The following is a 21,242-nucleotide window of genomic DNA, read 5'->3' as shown; positions in this document are numbered from 1 at the left end:
AGGAGTTAACACGAGTGTAAGTATGCCTTTTAGAATGAAGACATCAACGGCTGGCCAGATGGCTCTGTGAGCAAAGGCACTAGCCACCAGGCCTAATGAGTTCAAGACGCACAAGGCTCCCCAAAAGTGTCCCTTGACCTCCACACACATAATGTGGATGTCCCCTTCATAAACACATATAAAATTAGTAACAGTAAAAATGTAATAAAGATCAAATTAAGATATCATCGTCAACAACTATTTTGTATGTTTAGGCTACTGCTGATTTTTTTTTTCCTTCTTTGGTTTTGATTTTTCAAGACAGGGTTTCTCTGTGTAGCCCTGGCTGTCCTGGAACTAGCTCTGTAGACCAGGCTGGTCTCAAACTCAGAGATCCGCCTGCCTCTCCTCCACCAGTGCTGGAATCAGTCAACTATCTAGCCAACTGTTATCGTTCAATGTCTGTTTCCTCAACTGAACTTGTTTTCCCCTATGGACAGAACATGGCACAGGGCCCAATTTATGGCAGTCTAATTTAAATAATACCAACAAACTTAAAACTAAGGGATAAAAGAGGGTATTTCTACTTAAAAGATCAATTTTAATTGCAACAACGCTGCAAGTTAGGATAGTCTCTGACATTTCATATTCAGAAGATTCTAAGGTTAACAATTTGCAAATAGGATTTCAGAAAACTTGCAGTTCTAGCAGGAAAAAGATGCCCTTTGTCCCTGAGGTCTGGTGTTCCAAGGAGTGTGAGGACAACAGCCATGGCGTCCAGCTGAGCCTCTGGGTGATGAGAAGTCAGCTTCACTCTAACAGCCTGTGACCTGATACACGAATCAATGCTGGAGCTTTAGCCACAGAGGGAGCTATGGACTTGTCTTAGGGTTCCAGTGGGTGACATGGCACTTCTTGGAGCAAGGAAGGGAACAAGACTGCAGAGTTCTTATGCCTCCAAATGGTACAAAATTCATCAATGCTAAGTAATTTTTAGAAAGCAGTCAAGTCAAAAACCTAAAATCAAAGCCAGACACAGTAGTACACACATTTAATTTCAGCACTTGGGAGACAAAAACAGGTAGTTCTTTATGAGTTCAAGGACAGCATGGTCTACATAGCTCCAGCCAAGGCAATATAGTGAGACCCTGTCTTTAAAAACAAAAAACAAAACAAAAAAAAACCCAAACAAGAAAGTGACCTTTACAGTCCAGTTCTGTTTCACCCATGCACCTAAGCAGCTCTCTCCTGAATGAGGCAGGCCAGGACTCCATCCTGCAGAAGCCAGTTCAGAGAGGCTAGCACAGCAGGCAGGCACAGGCAACTGTCCAAGGCCTGGCCTACAGGAGATGGTGGACAAACAGGACACCATCCTGTGTGCAGACTCCTGATGGTCCATGAGGGGAGGCTGATAGCCGCTTACCCAGGCACTAAGAAAACCCTGTAGATTTCCGAGGAGAATAAAAACAAAGACTAGACACAGTTCATTAGTAGTAAGCAAAAACTTCTAAAAGAATGTTGGCCCTGGTGCATAAATATGGCCCCACAAGAGACCATGCTGAGCACCAAGTTGTGGATCTTAGACAAAGGAAGCAGGCAAATTCAGGAGCTGGACAAGACCCCAACACTAACCTGGCAGGACCTTCCCAAGACCTCATAACACGTTGTTGCTTATGTAAAAGGTGATCTCGAGGTAACTTTAAAATCTTTAGACATATTTTTGTTTTATGTGTATGAATGGTTTACCTTTATGCATGCATGTGCACAACATGTATGATTGTTGGTTCTCCTGGAACTGGGGTTGTGAATGGTTCTAAGCCACCAAATGATTGCTGAGAACTGAACTCAGCCCTGATGCAAGGGCTACCAGTCCTCCTAACTGCTGAGCCATCTCGCCAGCTTGAGGCAGATCTTTTTTTTTTTTCTCCTGTTGCTTTGTTTGTACATTTTTTTTTTATCTTAGTGGCCTTTTGCTTGTTTATTATGGTTTCTGATTTGTGTTTTTATGAGTTCTGTTTTTGTCTGTATGTGTGTCTCAGGGTGTGTGTTTCTGCACTTTTTCATTTTTCTTTTTTCTTTTTGTTGCTTTCTAAAGAAGGAAACAGAAAGAAGGCCTGGAGTTGGAATGGGTAGGGAGATAGGGAGGATATTAGAGGAAATGGGGGAGGGGAACCATGATTGAAATATACTGTATGAATTTTTAATTAAAAAATAAAAGTATCTCCAGGCCTTGGTGGCACACTCCTTTAATCTCAGCACTTGGGAGGCAGGGGCAGGTGGATCTCTGAGTTCAAAGCCAGTCTGGTCTGTAGTGTGAGACCTTGTGTCAAAACAAAACAAAAACCAGATGACTTGCCATCAAGCCTGATGACTGGAGTCTGATCCCCAGGACCCAAATAGTGAGCTCCATACCTGCGCTGTAGAACGGGCGACCCCTGCCCCATGACTAATGTAATGATTTATTTTTTAAAACCAGCCCATGTGTACATATGCCAGGTGCTCACTGCTCCACCCTGGCCACTTGGAATAAGGGTGACAAGTTCTCAGTGGAGTTAGCACATCTCCTCCTGGGGTGGAAAGAGTACAAAAGCTGGACTCTACTCATTACACAGAGTTCTCATGAAGCTGAGGGTGGTGTCCCCGGGAGCACAGGCCGAGGATGGCACCATCCATGGAGTTTAGGCAGAGTATGAGACCGAATCAACTCTACCAACACTAGGGCAAAGCGGTACATGTCACTGTCCTCATCTGGACCACAGATCCTGGAGGGAGGCTGTCCGACACAGTCTCATTTCTAAAGGAGCACTGTGGAGTAACTGCAGAGCTCCAGTCACAGAGGGGGACACAGCTGCATGTGCAAACTAACAAGGTCAAGAGTCCCATCCCTAAGCACTGCAAAAAGCACTCAGGATCCTCTGTGGGATGTGGGACACAAACATGAAGCCCCAGATTGCTAATGGTAGGATGCAAGTCAGCCACAAAGGAGGAAGACACAGACTCTGAGGCAATGGGAGGATAGATGCCCAGCTGAGACCCTGCCCCTGACAGCGCCTGAGACTTGGTTCTTCTGCCAGCCACTACTGTGCAAGGGCCCTGCACAGGTGCCAAAGAGCTAAACAGCAAATTTATTTTCTCAAGGCCCTTCAAAACAGGTACAAAACCCCTCACCTGCGAGCACAGGTGAGCACCTACTACACAGCTCACAACACACACAGCAAGCAGAGCACACAGCCTCACCCACTGGGCCACATCTACCAGCCACTTACGACCTAGCTTTGCCCAAAAGGCAACAACTTTATATTACCAACTTCTAAAATTTTTACCTAATAACAAAGTAAAGATGAACTCACTTTAAAATCAAAGTGCCTTAAAAAGCTTCCAAATGTGTCATTACAATCACTAGGTAACCAATCATCTAAGGCACCAACCGACAGATGAGATCTTTAGTTCAGTCTATCAGGTATGGCTAACAATGCCTGGCAGCGCTCCCATAGTCCAGGCTATGGTTCCACCCTTCACAAGCCTTTCTCTCCATAGAAATAGAATTCGGGCACAATTCAGGCACAGTGCACTCTCAGGTCTTTCCTTACCCTCAGATGATGGCCAAGCATCTTCACAGGCCTGTCTCGGAGCCCAGGCTCTGGGAAGGGTGTGTTGTTGTTGATGACCTCCTCATCATGTGTCCCAGCTCACCAAGTCGCTGGCTTCTCTTCACTGACTGTCACCTTCCTGTTTGTTAGCTGTGCTGGTGTTCCTGCAAAACCATGTGCCCACCCACCTGACGGCACATTACCACCTCAGAGAAAGTTTAACCTGCTCCCAGACACGCTCCGTTAAGCTGCTGCTGGCCAGGTGGGGAGAAGTAAAGTCCAGGAAGCGTCCTTGCTGGTCTTAAACAGGCAGGGAACAAAGCAGAGCTTGGCTGTACACTTTAACCTTCCTGATAACAGTTTGTACAAAAGACACATTCTCATCAAAAAAAGTGGTCTCTCCAGCTCCCAGCAGTGGGAGAGGAGGGAGGCACACAGAAAGCACAGCCAGGACAGTTCTAGGACACCCTTATCTTCTGGTCCTGCTTGTTCTTGCGGTGACTTCCTCACTGCCCTTCCAGAAACCATGATAAGTGGTCTCTACCCACCATGCCGGTCCTCCCTTGGCCTGCTCAGATTCTTGGACAATGAGCTTTCTTCTCATGATCATTCCTGTAAACATCACGAGCAGCTTAACTCAGCTCCCTAATTCTTTCCTGCCTCACTTAATGTTTTGCTATTGCAAGATAAACACCCAAGAGGTCCCCAGGAAAGTGGCAGTAGGAGCCAGGACTACTAGGAGACCCTAACAGAGAGTGCACATGAGCAAGTAAAGGCGCATGTACTCCTGCCAGCATATGCTTACAGACACCAAGTTCCACTAGAATCGCAGGTCTAACAGGAATTATCTGCAGCAAATCAGTAAAAGGCTAATCGTCTCTAAGTACCAAATATGGCATCTGGATTTGACATATAGATCTCCACTTTAAGAAGATATTGGAAGCTGGGATCTCAGCCCTTGGGAGGCAGAGGCAGATGGAGCTCTGTGAATTCAAGGCCAGTTTGGTCTACATAGCAAGTTCTAGGACAGCCAGGAGTATGCAGAGAAACCCTGTCTCAGAAAACTAACAAACCAACAAAAGGATGTTTGACATTTGTTTGATTTTTTTTTTTTGTTTTTGTTTGCTTGCTTGTTTGTTTTTTGAATGTGTACTTCTGACTGTCCTGCAACTTACAGTGTAGACCAGGCTGGCTTCAAACTCAGAGATCTGCTTGTCTCTGCCTCCTGAATGCTAGGATTAAAGGAGTGAGCCACCACATCTGGCAACACTTTTTCTAAAGACGGGGTATCATATAGTCCAGTCTATATAGGCTTTGAACTCACGATGTCAACAAACGTTACTGAATTTCTGATCCTCCTGTTTCCACCTCCCAAGCACGAGGATTAGAGCCTGTAACACCATGACTAGCTTTTTGATTTAAAGAAAAAACTGTAAGTTTGTAGCAGTACCTAGTTCTGAAAATGGTACCTGCAAACCTGAAAAGCAAGACACAGAAGAAACATTGAGCCCAAGTGAGAAGAGCAGATCTGAGTGTAGCTCAGATACACCCAGGAAAGGCAGGAACACAACTCTGCCAAACCCAGGGCAGCCAGGGGCACGTGGGGCATGGCAGTGCACAGGGGACTTGGTGAGCAGCAAACGATGGTCTGTGATACCACAGACACAAGGCTTCATGAGTAGCAAATGCTGGTCAGCAGTGAAGCATCAGCTGTGGCCCAGGCAAGGCATCATATGGAAATCCTCTGCACTATTTGGTCCATGTACTAAAAACTCAAAACCTTCAAAAATGAAATCTTTCAAGATTTTAAAAGTAAACAAAACATGTAGAACTGTTTCTTCCATCTAAAACACAAATCAGAGTGCTAGGAGAGAAGGCTCAGGGGTTAAGGGTCACTGCTCTTCTGCACAACACAGGTTTGATTCTCAGCACCCACATTACGTAGCTTACAACTGCCTTTAACTCCAGTTCTGACCTCCGTAGGCGCCTGCACCCATGTGCACTTACTCAAACACAGGCACACACATACTAAAAATAAGTCTTTAAAAGAGAAATTAGGGCCTGGCAGTGCTGGCGCATGCCTTTAATCCCAGCACTTGAGAGGCAGAGATAGGCAGATCTCTGTGAGTTTGAGGCCAGCCTGGTCTACAAGAGCTAGTTCAAGGACAGGCTCCAAAGCTACAGAGAAACCCTGGAGAAAGAGGGGGGGAGGGGGAAGGGGAGGGGGAGAGAGAGAGACAGAGAGACAGAGAGAGAGAGAGAGAGAGAGAGAGAGAGAGAGAGAGAGAGAGAGAGAGAGAGAGAGAGAGAGAGAGAGAGGGATTAAAAAGCCTGAGTTCTGTGGTGCATTAGCCCTCAAAAGGAACCTACTTAGACATTACAGGGCCCAGCTCCTCATGCTACAAAGGAACAAAGGTTCTGAGAACTTAAGAACCTTTGATCTCACCAGTCTGTATCACTTAGAAGGCTGAAATGCTGGCAGCTGCCACTTCTATCTGCAAACCAAGGGCTCAGTTATAACTCATGATTTCAAGATTGGTCTCACTACATTGGCAGGACAGCCCAGAACTCCTGGGCTCAAGCACCCTGTCTCTAAGCCACTCTGAACACCAGGGCAACAACTACATGTATTTTATAAAGAAAATCCTGTAGATCAGCCATATGACTCGAGACTCAGCTCTCTCCAGTCTGCTGGGCAGTTACGGTGCTCTGCCTTCCTTTGCTGTGACTTTGTCCCCAGTGAGGTGACAAGGAACCCACAGTTATAAGAGACACCACAAAGCACAACCCTAGCTTTTCCCAGGGGTAGACAGTAAGGGATACAAGGCAGGAGGCAGGTTAGTCAATGTTAACAAACACAATTATTTTCAAGTTCACAAAGGGAAACCTTCAGTGTCTTCTGTTCTGCCTATGCATGGTAGAAGGTGACAGCAAGGATACCATAGAGCCTAACTGTCCACAAACCTCTATACAACAGGCCTGAGAGATGACTTTTGAACATGCAGATCCTGGGCTCAACCAGGCCAGTGGGAATCATCCGTGGTTTCTGCCACAGCCAAGGTCTCCCACAGCCTCCCACCCACGCGCACAGGGCACGGCACTGAGAGCAGCTGTGCTGCTCAGGACATCACAGGGGGGAAGGGGAACCCGTGGTCAAGAATGCACTTGCCTCATAGGTGACAAAGTCATCAAACTCATCGGCACAGGCAGGGGGCTCTTCATCTGGGACAGGCTCCACATTGTGCTGCTGGCCATCAGGATCTGTGGAGAGAAGACCAGGCCTCAGCAGGCCACCCAGTGATGTCCAGAGGGGTCCAAGGTGGAGGAACAGTGTGTAACTAGGACTCCCAGTCCCGCGCTTCTAAGGCTGAGCCGCCATGAGATGGATGGACGGGACTCACTGCAGCAAAAGGTACACTACTGTGTGCCTCAAGCTGAGAACGCCAGCGGGAGAGGGCAGAGGGGGTGCACAAGAACCACACCCCCCAGTAGACAACAGTGCTTGCTAGGGTGCTGAGAAGTTTGTGTGTACATGACTTTTTTAAAAAAAAAGAACCAGGGCTGGAGAGATGGTTCAGAGGTTAAGAGCACTGACTGCTCTTCCAGAGGTCCTGAGTTCAATTCCCAGTAACTACATGGTAGCTCACAAACATATGTAATGAGATCTCGTGCCCTCTTCTGGCCTGCAGCATACATGAAGACAGAATACTATATATATAAAATCAATAAATAAATCTTTAAAAAAAAAAGAACCAAGCAACTTTGAAAGGAAAAGTGCAAGATTCCAAGTTCTGCAAAAACATACAGCCTTGAAAGGGGTTACATACAAATTCGACTCAACATTACCAACATTTTGTCTGGGGAAACACTGAAAAAATGCAGTGTCTAGGTGTTACACTCAATAGTTTATTTTACTCTACTTTATTGGTGTGTGTGTATAAAGTGGGTTTGGACCAGCAAGAAAGTTCAGTGGATAAAAGTGCTTACCACTAAGTCTGACAAGATGAGTTTGATCCCTGGAGCCTGCATCGGGAAAATATAAAACCAAGACCCAATGTTGTTCTCTGACTTCCAGGTGCATGCCATGCCATGTATGTGTCCACATATGTATGCATGCTCAAACCCAATAAATAATATAGTGAAAATATTTCAAAATATGAAGTTGAGTTTAAAATTTTTCTTTATTTTTGAAAGAGCTTCTTTGCATTGTCCTGGATGCCTTGGAACTTGATCTGTAGGCCAGGTTGGACTTGAACTCACAGAGATCCATCCATCTACTTCTGCTTCCTGAGCATTACATATATCATGTGTGCCTGTGCCCATAGAGGCCAGAAGAGGGGACTAGATTAACTTAGATCCCCGTGCTGCACACAGCACGGGATCTCATCCCCTAAAGACAGAGTTACAGGCAGTTGTGAGCCAACTGAAATGAGTGCTAGAACTGAACTTGAGCCTCCTGGAGGAAGAGCAAGTGTTCTTAACTGCTAAGTCACCTCTCCAGTCCCCGTGAGCTATGGTTATTGTTGTCTTGTTGTTTGTTTGTTTCCAAGGCGGAGTCCTATTGTATGGCCATGACTGGCCTAGAATTTGATATATGGATCAGGCAGGCTTTGAACTCAGAAATCTGCTTGCCTCCACTTCCAGAGTATTTTGATAAAAGGTATATGCCCCAGCAAGTTGTTTTTATTTTATTTTTGATTTCTTTGAGACAGGGTTTCTCTGTAGCTTTGGAGGCTGTCATGGAACTAGGTCTTGTAGACCAGGCTGGCCTCGAACTCACAAAGATCTGCCTGCCTCTGCCCTCGAGTGTTGGGATTAAAGGCATGCGCCACCACCGCCCACTATAGGTATTTTTTTTAAAAGACTTCTTTTTTATAATTTTAAATGTGTGGATGTTTGCCTGCATATATGTATGTAAATACCATATGCATCCTGGTGCCTGTGGAGGCCAGACAAGGTATCAGATTCTCTGGAACTGGTGTTATAGATGGCTATAAGCTTCCATATAGGTGCTAGGAATCAAACACAGGTCCTCTGCAAGAGCAGCTAATCCATCTCTCCAGTAAAGCCATCTCTCCAGCAGCTAAGAAAGTAAATTGTAAAGAAGTACCAACTTCTGAACTCACTGCCAGAGACATTTTCTAAACATTTCAATTACAAAACACCTGCATCTTCCTCTGGGAAAAGAGGTGCCAACATCCATGGTCTCCAAGATGTTCAAGGGACATTGTGCCCGAGAAAGGATAAGTCCATACCAAAGTCTCATTACTAAGTAATTTCTTTCATGAAGTACACTGACTTAGAGTTTGATTGCTTAGTCAATATCTTTAACACAGCCTGGTGGTGGTGGCACAGGCCTTTAATTCCAGCACTCCAGGAGACAGAGGCAGGTGGATCTCTGAGTTCGAGGCCAGCCTGGTCTAAAGAGTGAATTCCATGACAGCCAGGGTTCCACAGAGAAACTTTCAAAAAACAAACAAACAAACAAACAAAAATATCTTGAACACAGGCAAGCTTCTATCAGCACTTGTTTTAACGGTCCAATCAGGCTGGAAGGCAGGACGGCGGGCACAAGTGCTGTGTGCAGCATGGGATCTAAGTTTAAATTCCAGACCCCATATAAAACTGGGTACCGCATCACGCATCTGCACCCCAGCTTTCCAAGTGTAGTGTGGAGGATGGAGAAAGGAGACGCCTACGAAGCCTATGGGCCAACTAGCCTGGTGCACACAGCGCAGACAGCAGGGACCCTGTCTCAAACATAGTAGGGGTGAGGACTGACACCTGAGGTTGGTCTCTGGTTCCCATCCCACACCCACACATATGTAAACACTCCCATAGCTTCGCTTCTGTAGAGTAGTGATTATCACACTCACCTCACGTAAACACTTGCACACAAAAATCATTAAAAATAAGTCAGATGAGGTCGTGCATACCTTTAATTCCAGCACTTGGGAGGCAGAGGCAGGCGGATCTCTGAATTCAAGGCAGCCTGGTCTACAGAGTGAATTCCAGGACAGCCAGAGCTACCCACAGAAAAACCATGTCTCAAAAAAAAAAAAAAAAAAAAAAAAAAAAAAAAAAAAAACAACCAAATAAATAAATAATAGAGGGAGGGGAAAAACCTCAGTCCTTCCCTTGTTTTGTTTTTGAGGTAAGGTTTTCTGAAACACTGGCTGGTTGTGAATCAGTCATTCAGCCTTCTGTGTCCATTCTCAAGTATTGGATTACAAGTGTGAACCATAACTAGTTCATATAGTCGTATCTCAACGGCTAAGTGGAGCAGCAACCTTCGCCAGACGATCTGGGAAGAAATGCTTTGGAACAGTCAGTACTGGCTTCCTCTAAATGAACCACAAAAGACCAGAGAAAGTTCATGCTTTGATCTAGACAAAGGAAGAACAAGACAACCACAAAACCTCAACAAGTCACGCCTTTAATCCCAGCACTCAGGAGGCAGAGGTAGGAAGATCTCTGTGAGTTCGAGGCCAGCATGGTCTACAAAAGCTAGTTCCAGGACAGCCAGGGCTGTTACACAGCAAAATGCTGTCTCAAGAAAAGGAAAAAAAAAAAAAAAAAAAACAAAAACCCACCACAGGTTCTGAGAGTTGGACACTAACAAACAGACCTGGGTAACTAAGGACTGCAGAAGCAACAATGAGAGTCCAAGGGAGTGCTCTTCAGCACTAAGCCATCTTTCCAGACCCCCACCCCTGCAACCCAGAGAGAGTGTTTCTTTGTGTAGCTTTAGCTGTCTTGGAACTATCTCTGTAGACCAGGCTGGCTTCCAACTCAGAGATCTACCTGCCTCTGACTCCTGAATTCTTGCATTATGGGTACCATCTGGGATTAAAGAAGTATACCGCTGTTGCCCGGCCCAGCCCCTCATTTCTCCTTTGAGACAGGGTCTCACTAAATTGTCCAGATAGGCGTTAGCTTGCAATCCTCCTGCCTTAGTATCCTTATATAGAAATACTCTGTTTTGATACAGGTTGTCTACATAGCTCTGTCTGGCTTAGAATTTGTTACACAAGCCAGGCTGGCCTTGAATTCTCTCCTAAGGGCTGGTATTAAAGGTGTGCACCATCACAGCTATTTGTTAAGTGGAATTTTTGTACATTGGTGTTTTGCCATGAGTGTTGGGTCCCCAAAACTGGAGTTACAGACATTTGTGAGCTGCCATGTGGGTGCTGGGAATTGAACCAAGGTCCTCTGGAACAGCAGTCAGTGCTCTTAACCATTAAGCCATCTCTCCAGCCCCCTGAATCATCTCTCCAGACCCATAAGTGGAAAATTTTAATGTGCATTTATCTTGCCCTTCCAGAGCTAGGGATGTATGAGCCAGAGCCATGGCCTATTTGTAACCGTTCCCTGTCTCAGTCTATTCCTGGAACAGTGCTTGTGGCTGTGACAGCAGGCGTCTTGCGCTTCCCCGCAAACTAGGCCAATATACTGTGTGGTTTACTATGCTGCCCTCCAATGTAGAATGAGGTTGACAGGCAATACATGCTGTCCATCGCTACCCCAGCACATTACAGTAGGACCTGAAATGAACTTCACTGGAAACGTACTTCAGATAAGCAAGGCTTCCTTTCTGAATGCTTCTAAGTGCTACAAAATCATTCAAAGTCACCTCTGACCTCATCTTTTATTCTGTTTTCACTGTGTCCTCCTAATCAGATGGAAATGAAACCCCAAAATGACAAAGGCAGAAAAGCAAAGCCTCTGCACTAATCGGCAGGTGCACTGAGCAGTTCCTTCAACATCCTGCTCAGCACTCTCCATGGCCCAGGCCAGGGTAGAGTCTAAGTTTGCTCGGTCCCAGAAAAGGCCCAGTCCTCCCACTACACCACTGGACAGTTGATCTCCACAGCTCATTCCTCTACCTTCTGACCCCAGTCCCCTACACACCAGGCACACATCCCTACCCTACAGGACACCCCTGCCTGGTGTCACACCTGATTCACTCCCACACCCCTTAGTCTCCCACCTTATCATCTGTCTGTCTCCCAACAGAAAGCCAGCACCAAAGGCAAAGGATTCTGTTCTGATCTCCAGAATAGTTAGCACAGGTCTGCCTCATTTAACCTCATCTCTGCAGATCCCCACAGCTCACCGTAAGGACCCCACTATCCTCCAGGTCCAGGCTGAACTCAAGGCAATGTACCCCCAGTGTGGTAGCAGGGTGAAACTCTGAAACATTAAACTATTTCTAGCAACTAGCTGGGAGATTTACATTCCTAATTAAATCAATCAGAAAGAATGCAAAAATGACTAAATTAAAAACGAACCCCCAAACTAGGTGGTGGTGGTGGTATATGCCTTTAATCTCAGAGGTAGGTGTATCTCTGTGGTCTACAGAGCAAGTCCCACGATACCCAGGGCTAAACAGAGAAACCCTGTCTCAAAACACACAAAGAAAACCACCACAGTCCTGAGCACTGGGATTACACATATTTACTTATTCCTGCTTCGGAATTACTCACCTACAATTGTATCACATCTGTCTGCTGCGACTACAAAGTAATGTTTTCAGAGGTGGGTGTGCCACACCTGTCACGCCACCTCTTGGAGGCTAAAGTAGAATTGTTCTGAGTTCATGGCCACCAGGGGCTACACAGTGAATAACCAAGCTAGCCAAGGCTGCAGAACAAGGCACCGTCTCAAAGCAAACAGCCTAGATGGGAGTGCTGAAGCTTACCTGGAATTCCAGCACTTGGCAAGAAAGACAGAAAGATCCAAACTGCAAGGTCATCCTTGGCTACATAGCAAGTTTGAGGCCAGTCTGGGCTACATGAATTAGTTAGGGCTGGGAATGGTGGTCCACACATTTAATGCCAGCACTCAGGAAGCAGAGGAGAGGAATCTCTGAATTCAAGGCCAAACTGCTCCACGTAGCAAGTTTTAGGCCTGCCAGGGCTACATAGTGAGATCCTGTCTCAAAAAACAAACAATGAAAAGGAAACCAAACCAAAACCAAAACAGAACCCCAGGAAAATGGGCAGAAATAGCAGCAGGGTTGACAGGGCTTGGGTCTAATAGGTGGGACCTACCAAAAGACAGGCCAGAAAATGGCTCCTCTCAGAAGGCAGAAGAGAGTGGGCTACAAAGAGATAGAGGAAGCTAGCAGTTTCACTGAGACCAGCTTGCCCCTGCTCAGGCAGAGGCCAGGAAGTACCTCCTAGGCCGTCTGTGGAAAGGACACAGGCACCACAGTGTCTTTAGTCAGCCCAGGAAAGGCAGGGGACACAGTGATTTTAGGGATGGGTCTCATCTGGCACAGGGGGGTGGAACTGGGGTAATAAATCATCCTCAGACAACTGTTTGCTGTTACCAGGGATTAAAAAATATCTACATGCACCTTCAGTCACTAAACCAAGACCCAGGCACTCAGAAGAGAGACATGGTCACCAGCAAGTAAGCCCTCCTCCAGAAAGAAGCTGACCCTGAAGAGCACAGACGGCGGGAGAACGGGGGAGATGCCTCCCAAATCAAGATACCAGGACACCCCCAGCAGAGAGTTCACCAGAGCATACAAACTAGCAGCCATGGAGGAATCACCTCACACAGACATCTCCTGATAGACAGGTTCTTCCTGCCTGCCTGCAGCCCCAGCTGCTGTGCCTCCCAGCCTGAAGAGGTTTGTGCAGTCAACTACTCAAATCTGAACAATCCAATGAATGCCCCTGATTCACCCTGACGGTACTGAGAGCACCCTGGGGCTGACAGTCCAAACAGCACACCTCCCTCCCACCTGTGCAGACAGAACTAGGAACAGTGGTTAGATGGTGCAAAGCAAACTTCACACCTGACAAGCAGAGACCAGCCAAGCGCTCTGCGCCTCTGTGGTTCCAAAGGAAACGGATCATTATTTACATATCTATAACGAAAGGGGCAGTCATGACAAACAGTCAGAGTGACAGCTGTGACATGTCTTGTGGGAACTTATCACTCATCTCCATGGCTAGATGACCCATGGGAAAGGCTGATGGGGACAAGGAGCCCAGCCATGCTTGCCTCTAAGAGTGCTGCCTCACTTCCCATCGCATTCCCTAATACTTCCCGTGAAGTGTAGGGTATGGGGGGTGTCTTTGAGGCACCCACTATGAAGAACTCACTACATAGATCACTATGTAGCTAGCCTCAAGCTCTTGGCAATCTTCCCATCTCAGCCTCCCAAATACTCAGATCACAGACAGTTATCACCATTCCTGGTTTAATGCCAAGACTTTAACAAACATTTAAAGACCAAGATTTTTTAAAAAATAACTGATAGGTAAAGAAATCATGAGGCGGGGGGAGGAAAGAGGCAGGGAGGGGAACAGAGAAAAATGTAGAGCTCAATAAACATCAATTAAAAAAAGCATTAAAAAAAGAAAGCTAATTGGGCAACATGTTGGGATTAAAGTAAAACACAAAGATACTGTATGAAGTTTTCAATGACAAAATATAAATATATCTGGATAAAAAAATAAAAAATAAAGAAATCATGAAGGGACTCCAGGGGTTCTAATGCCCTCTTCTGGTCACCATGGGTACTTGAACTCACAGGCATATACCCATACTCATAAATACACATCACTGAAAAAAATTAAATCTTTAAAAAAAAAAAGAAAATCTAACTGCTTGCGCTCTATCACTTATAGGTCAGGCTGACAGACAGCACACAGGGCTCTCAGTCTGAGGACTCTGCATTATCCTGGCTGTTCTCCATCTCATCCCTCGGTGAACTGACCTCACTCCCTACCAGGGGCCCTGTACTCAGCTCTCCCCAAGTCCTATTCACTGGGAAAGTCACCAACCGTCACTAGGGCCTCCCTTCCTGGTCCATCCCCATCACACAGGCTGGCTGGCTGCTAACCTGGATCAGGCGTCCCTCACCTGGTAACCATGCTTTCCCTCTCTGCTGCTCCCCCAGAGAGGCGTGGCCTGCATGGTGGTCTCAGCTCCTGCCTACCGCCCTGACAACAGTGGCACCTCATCCATCTGACTCCTTGTCACCACCCACTGGGCTCGCTTTGATGCTGGCTCACAATATTATCCCTAGGGGGCTGGTTCCATAAAAGACTTGGTGAGAAACAGTCAAAGAGTTAACACGGCAACTTCTCTAGAACCATCTGAGGACTCAATAATTTAGAAACTCAGTCCTAAGTGACACTGTCAGTAATAATTTGGGGATGATGACAAACAAGACAGCTGCTGAGACCTGAGGTCCAAGGATATCTTCAGACCTGACCTCACCTGGTGACTACAAACTAAGACTTGATGTGTGTAATTACATTTTCATTAAAATAAAAAGTTTACAAAAAAAGATTGATGTACTAGGAGGCAAAAAGCCTGCAGCTAACATACCCCAGCTCCATCAACCCCATAACTTCTGACTCCCCTCTCTTTCTCCCCCTCCCCCTCTCCCCCCCATCTCTCCAGGGTTTCTCTGTGTAGCCCTGACTGTCCTGGAACTGATTTTGTAGAGCAGGCTGGCCTTGAATTCACAGAGATTCACCTGCCTCTGCCTCCTGTGAGATTAAAGGTGTGGGCTACCACTGCCTGGCTGAAAAGCTATTTTCATAGCTGCAGAACAGAAACTAGATGGGCTAACTGGGAGTGGGAAGTGGCATGTGCCCTGTGAAGACATGAATACACACACAGCACACGGCCAGTCACCCAGAGCCTAGGCACAGGACACGGAGATAGGAAAACATGTATCTACACAAAAACTCGCACACAGTCTTCTAAACTTTACTCAAACTTTATCCCAATAGGTAAGCCTCATCACAATACAATAGGCCACCATCCCACATTAGAAAGCAGCCATGACCACAAGCAAACCATAGGTGGATACAAGAGGCATACTGAGGGAAAGAAGTCAGATATATACAGGACACATTTATGTGACAACTTAAGAATTAATGTACAAGAACAGAAAACAGAATAGGTTGACAAAAAGGTGGGAGAGCCAGAGAGATGGCTCAGTGGTTAAGAGCACTGACTGCTCTTCCAGAGGACCCGGGTTCAATTCCCAGTAACCACATAGCAGCTCACAACTGTCTGTAACTCCAGTTCAAGGGGACTGGCATCCTCAAACACATATTTATGCAGGCAAAACACATGAAAATAAAATAAATCTTAAGAAAAAAGAATGTGGGAGGAACTTGCCATGACAGCCTTATCAGAGATAATCAAGCTCAGCAATCTGTGACAGCTCAAACTGCTACACTTAAGATTTGCACATTTCACAGTAGGTACCTTTTTGCTTTAAAACCAAAGTCTCTGAACAAATGCTGAACTCTAGATGATGGCCAGGATGCACACCAGAGCATTAGTGGGACGTGCACAATATAATGAGTTGAATGCATCCCATTGAAAAGATAGACTGTAGACAATGGACGGAGGAATGAACAGGGCACACACAGCACGCACAGCAAGCTGCTCTCCGTACAGAATGTTTTGTAATTTTTCCTCACGAAACGTTGGGAAAGGAAAGTAGCCCTCCACACTGTAAATAGGCAGTTGAGAGCCTGTCAATCATGGAAGGCAGGGCTTCAAGAACAAACAGGGAAGAGGAGAACATCTTGAACACCAAATGCCAGGTGTTATGGTGCACTAGGAAGCAGAGGCAGGAGGATCTCTGTGAGTTCAGCCTAGACTACACGGTGGCTGGGGAAGAATGGATAGTTACAGAACACCGAGGAAAAAGGTGGTGGGTACAGTGAGGGATAACTGACCTACCTCCACTTCTGATAGCCACAATCCCTTGGTGGAAGTCTTCAAAGCTGATGACGCCAAGCCCACTGGGGTCCAGGTATTGAGTCAAGTCCGTCACCTGCAATTGCCAAACAAGAATATGTTACTCACGCATCCACAGTTGACAGGCGACACCAGGCACTGACCCCTTTAACCATCTACAAAGCAGCAATGTGCTCACACGGTTCGGAGCTCAAGAGCACTGACAGGTCCAAGCACAGATGCAGGGGCAGCCACTGCAAGAGCTAGCCACAGGGGAGAGCCATCCTGGAGGAATCTGCCGTTGTTGCAAGTATTCTTAACCTTGGGAATAACATCCTGCTTCTCAGAAAGATGACGACTGAGCTCCCTGGTGGGAAAATCAGGAGTCTGAAGTCTGTTCCAGCACATTCTTACTAAGATGAGCTTCCTCAGCAGTGCCAGTGCTTTGGAGGCAGTCACACCCTTGACAACACTCACTCCAAAGGCAGAGAGATAACCTACACACGCAAGCTAATGAACACATGGCGTGGGAAGTCCTTCTGTGGATGTGTTGCTTTTATTGGTTAATAAATAAAGAAGCTGCTTTTGGCCGATGGCTTAACAGAATATAGCCAGGCTGGAAAAGATATATACAGAGAGTAGGTGGAGTCAGCAAGACTCCATGAAGTTGCCAGCTGGAACCTTGCCGGTAGGCCACAAGCCTCATGGTAAAATATAAAATAATGAAAATGGGTTAATTCTAGATATAAGAGCTAGCTAGCAATATGCTTAAGTGACTGACCAAGCAGTGATTTAATTAATACAGTTTATGAATGACTGCTTTAGTTCTGGGCAACCAGGAGCAAACAAGTGGCCTCCAACAACAGACACAGTTTTTTCAAAAGAAGACATAATTATATTGTTGTTGAGGATGAGAGGAATCTCATCAAAATGTAAAACTTTAGCAAGCAGGATGGGCTGGCTGAGAGCACTTGAGAGGCAACAGTAGAGGACTACCTAATGATCAATGCCAGTCTGGGCAACACAATGAGTTAGGCTATAGAGAAGATATAATTTAAAGTGGTGGGGATGCTTGCTTCAAATATGCATTAATCAGATCAAAGGAGATAACAAAGACTAGGTGAAAATATTTGTAAATCATGTGTAAAGGACTTGAATCTAGAAAATATGCATAAATCCTACTTGAAAAGAAAAAAGAAATCATAGCAAGACCTCTCCAAACGAGAAAGGCTCTCATGCAAGCATGAGGACACGAGTTCCGTCGCTAGACCAGCACCTGCATACATAGCAAGGGACAGCAGTACACACCTGTGATCCCAGGACTTGGGAAGCAGAAACAGGGACCCCTGGGGCTCGCTGGCCAGTCTAGCCAAATTGGTGAGCACCCTGTCTCAGAAGCTTAAGCCAGGTGATAGTTCTGCAGGTACAATGTTGCTAAGCAGGCATGAGGACCTAGTTTTAAATCCCTAGAGTCCACTGAAAAGCTGGACATGACTGCACACACCTGTAAGCCCAGTGCTGTGGGCCTGCTGGCTGTCAGTCTAACTCCAGATTCAGGGACAGACTCTGTCTCAAGGGAATAGGTGAAGGGTAATAGTGAAGGACATCTAACACCTGAAGTCCTCCTCTGGCCTCCACATGCATACGACACACACACACACACACACACACACACACACACACACACAGAGGCATCACATACGTATCAGAAAAAAAAAAAAAAAACCAGAAAGATACAGAGTGAGTTGGGGAGGGAGTGAGGAAGAGAGAACCAACGACGACCTCTGAGCCTCCATACATGTGTGCACATGCAACCACATAGACACATGCACATACAAACATGCACGCACAAAACTAAGTAAGCAAACATAAAAATTTAGGTGTACTAATACACACCTAGAGTCCCAGCTCTTGGGAAGTTGAAGTAGGATAACTACTTGAGTCCAGGAGTTTAAAGTTAGTCTGAACAGCACAGTGAAACCCTGTCGTGAAAACACACAACTGTGCATGCACACACATATTAAGGGCTGATAAGCACATGAGAAGATACTCAATACTCTTAGTCATGGAAGACAAGAATTACAAATGTAAGGAGACAGTGCCCTCTAAGTGAGTGCAACTGGAAGACCTGCGGGCGGTGAGGAGTCTGACCCGGGGAGGCTTTCTGGGTGCCAACAGCTGCCCCGATCGTACTGTCATCCTAGAAAACCCTGAACTGCACACAGAACGGCAGCAATTTCATGAATACAAATCGTATCCCAAAGCTCTTAAAAATAATAAACTAAAACGGGATCAAGAGAAAAGACAAATATGCCAGCAGAATGACTCAGTAGGTAAAAATGCTTTCACCAAGCCTGCTGGCCTGAGTTTGATCTCTATAGTACAAAGACAGAACCCAACTCCCCCAAGTTGTTCTGAATTCCACACATATGCCATGGCACATATGTGCTTGCACACACAAGCCTGCACACACACACACACACACACACACACACACACACGGAAATATGTACAGACACAATACACAACAATTTTTTAAAAATTTAAGATACATCTTGGAGTGAGCAAACAAGTTCCAACAGGAACCCCAGAGAAGGAAATTAAAGCAAAGAAACAGAACAAATACTAAAAACGCTCAAGGAAAACTCCCTATAATTAAAAAAAATTATATATATTTCACTTGAGAGACAGAAGCAGACAGATCCCTATGAGTTCGAGGCCAAGTTCCAAGACAGACAGGGATACACAGAGAGTACCTATCTCAAAAAACAAAAGACAATTAGGACTGGAGAGATGATCAGTGGCTACAAGAGTATACTGATCTTTTAGGAGACCCAAATTCAGCCATGTCCCATGGCTCAAAACCACCATATAACACTAGCTCCAGGGGATGCTTTCTGGCCCCTGTCAGCACCTATGCTCACATGCACTTAAACACACGGACACACACACAAATATGTGTGATTAAAAATTAAAACTAAAGGGGCTGCAGAAATGGCACAATAGTTAAGGATGTTCCTTGCTCCAAGGAGCTGAGTTCAGCTCCCAGCACCCACCCACATCAGGTGGATCACAGTCACCTGTAACTCCAGTTCCAAGATCTGATGTCTACATCATACATGTGGCACACACACACGAATACAAATACATAGTATTTATTTTATTTTTTATTCTTTGAGAAAAGGTTTTCCTGAGTATCCCTGGCTGTCCTGGAACTTTCTCTGTAGACCAGGCTGGCCTTGAACTCTCAGAGATTCACCTGACTGTGCCTCCCGAATTCTGGGATTAATGGTGTGCACCACCAAAGTCCAGCCAAATACATAATTGTTGTAGGGAGGCCGCTTGCGAGTTCCCGAAATAACCACACAGAAACCATATTTGGCCAATAACTTAAGCATATTTCTGGCTAATTCTTTTTTTTAAAGATTTATTTATTTACTTATTTATTATGCATACAATGTTCTGTTAACATGTACACACCAGAAGAGGGCACCAGATCTCATTATCAATGGTTGTGAGTCACTATGTGATTGCTGGGAATTGAACTCAGGACCTCTGGAAGACCAGGCAGTGCTCTTAACCTCTGAGCCATCTCTCCAGCCCCCTCTGGCTAATTCTTATATCTTAAACTAACCCATCTCCATTAATCTGTGTATCGCCAGGTGGCTGTAGCTTACTGGCAAAGTTCCGGCGTCTGTCTCCAGTGGGGCTACATGGCTTCTCCCTGACTCCTCCCTCTTTCCTTCTCCCAGCATTCAGTTTAGAACTTCCAACCCCCTGCCTAGCTCTGTTCTGCCCTGCTCTGCTATAGGCTCAAGACAGATTCTTTATTAACCAATGGTATTCACAGCATACAGGGGGAATCCCACATCACATAATCTTAAAAATAAAATTATATGCTGGGTAGTGGTAGCTCATGCCTTTAATTCCAGCATTCAGGAGGAAGAGGCAGGCAGATCTCTGTGAATTTGAGGCCAGCCTGGTCTACAGAATGAATTCCAGGACAAGTTCCATAGCTACTGAGAAACCCTGTTTTGAAAACCCCTCCCCCCACCGCACACAAAAAGAACCAGACATTATAGTCAAGCAACAGGAAACAGACAGAGACCAAAGGAAACTTTGTCTACAACCTAGGGATACAAATTCAGTCCATGAGAAGTTTGACAGAGACAAAAATCAACCAATTTCAAGAAGACTTAGTAGAGAAACATGGTACTTTGATGGATATGGACCCAAAGAAACACAGTTCAAGACCAAAGGGAAGACCTGGGAAGCTGGCTCAGCTGGGAGAGGATAGAGGGCTGGCCAAGTAAACATGAGAACCTGAGTCTGATCTCCCACACCCAGATTTTAAAAAATACAGAATACAACAGTAGGCACCTATAATTCCCGCATGAGAATCAGAAAAGAGGAACCGTGGAGATTGCTGGCCATCCAGTCTGAGTCAGCAAGCTCTAGGTTCAGAGACTGTCTGGAAAAAAAAAAAAAAAAAGTAGAGTGTGACGGTGAAAAACACCCAATGTAAACCTGGGGCCTCCACTTACGAGCTGGAAGTTTGAGTACTCACTGAATATGGATAACATGGAGCTGCTGTTAACTGCTATAGATCTGACAGTATTTTAGAGCACGGGTTTCTACACGCACTTACCGATGTATCTGGAGATACTTCAAAATTCAGGAGCTGAGCTTGTACCTTAGCTGGTAGAGTGTTTGCTTAGCATTCTGGAAGTACTGGGTTTCCTACCCAGCCAGGAGCGGTAGTGCATACCTTTAATGGCAGCACCTCGGAGGTGGGGGCAGGAGGATCAGGAGGAATACAAGGTCATTCAAGGCTACATAGTGAGTTGAGGCCAGTCTGGGATATATGAGACCTGTATCTCAAAATTAAATAAATATTTTATATAAATATTGAATATTTTATATTCAATGCCTACATTTATTTAAAAC

At 45.6% G+C, this 21,242-nt stretch overlaps 1 protein-coding gene across 3 annotated transcripts in view; it reads right to left on the bottom strand.

Moving 5' to 3' along the window:
* Rab11fip3 (RAB11 family interacting protein 3) overlaps nt 1-21,242 on the bottom strand; it is a 78,105-nt gene that overhangs the window by 27,850 nt on the left and 29,013 nt on the right. For all 3 annotated transcript variants that reach the window (XM_038327908.1, XM_038327909.1, XM_038327911.1), the window contains exons 2-3: nt 16,299-16,392; nt 6,739-6,830 (exon numbers count right to left, since the gene is read on the bottom strand). In XM_038327908.1, coding sequence (XP_038183836.1) covers nt 6,739-6,830; nt 16,299-16,392 — 186 coding nt within the window. The remainder of the gene's footprint in view (nt 1-6,738; nt 6,831-16,298; nt 16,393-21,242) is intronic.

The sequence above is a fragment of the Arvicola amphibius genome, chromosome 4, assembly GCF_903992535.2.
Source record: "Arvicola amphibius chromosome 4, mArvAmp1.2, whole genome shotgun sequence".
NCBI lineage: Eukaryota > Metazoa > Chordata > Mammalia > Rodentia > Cricetidae > Arvicola > Arvicola amphibius.
Note: the sequence above shows the minus strand (reverse complement) of the source record. Positions and strands in the feature narration are given on the sequence as shown.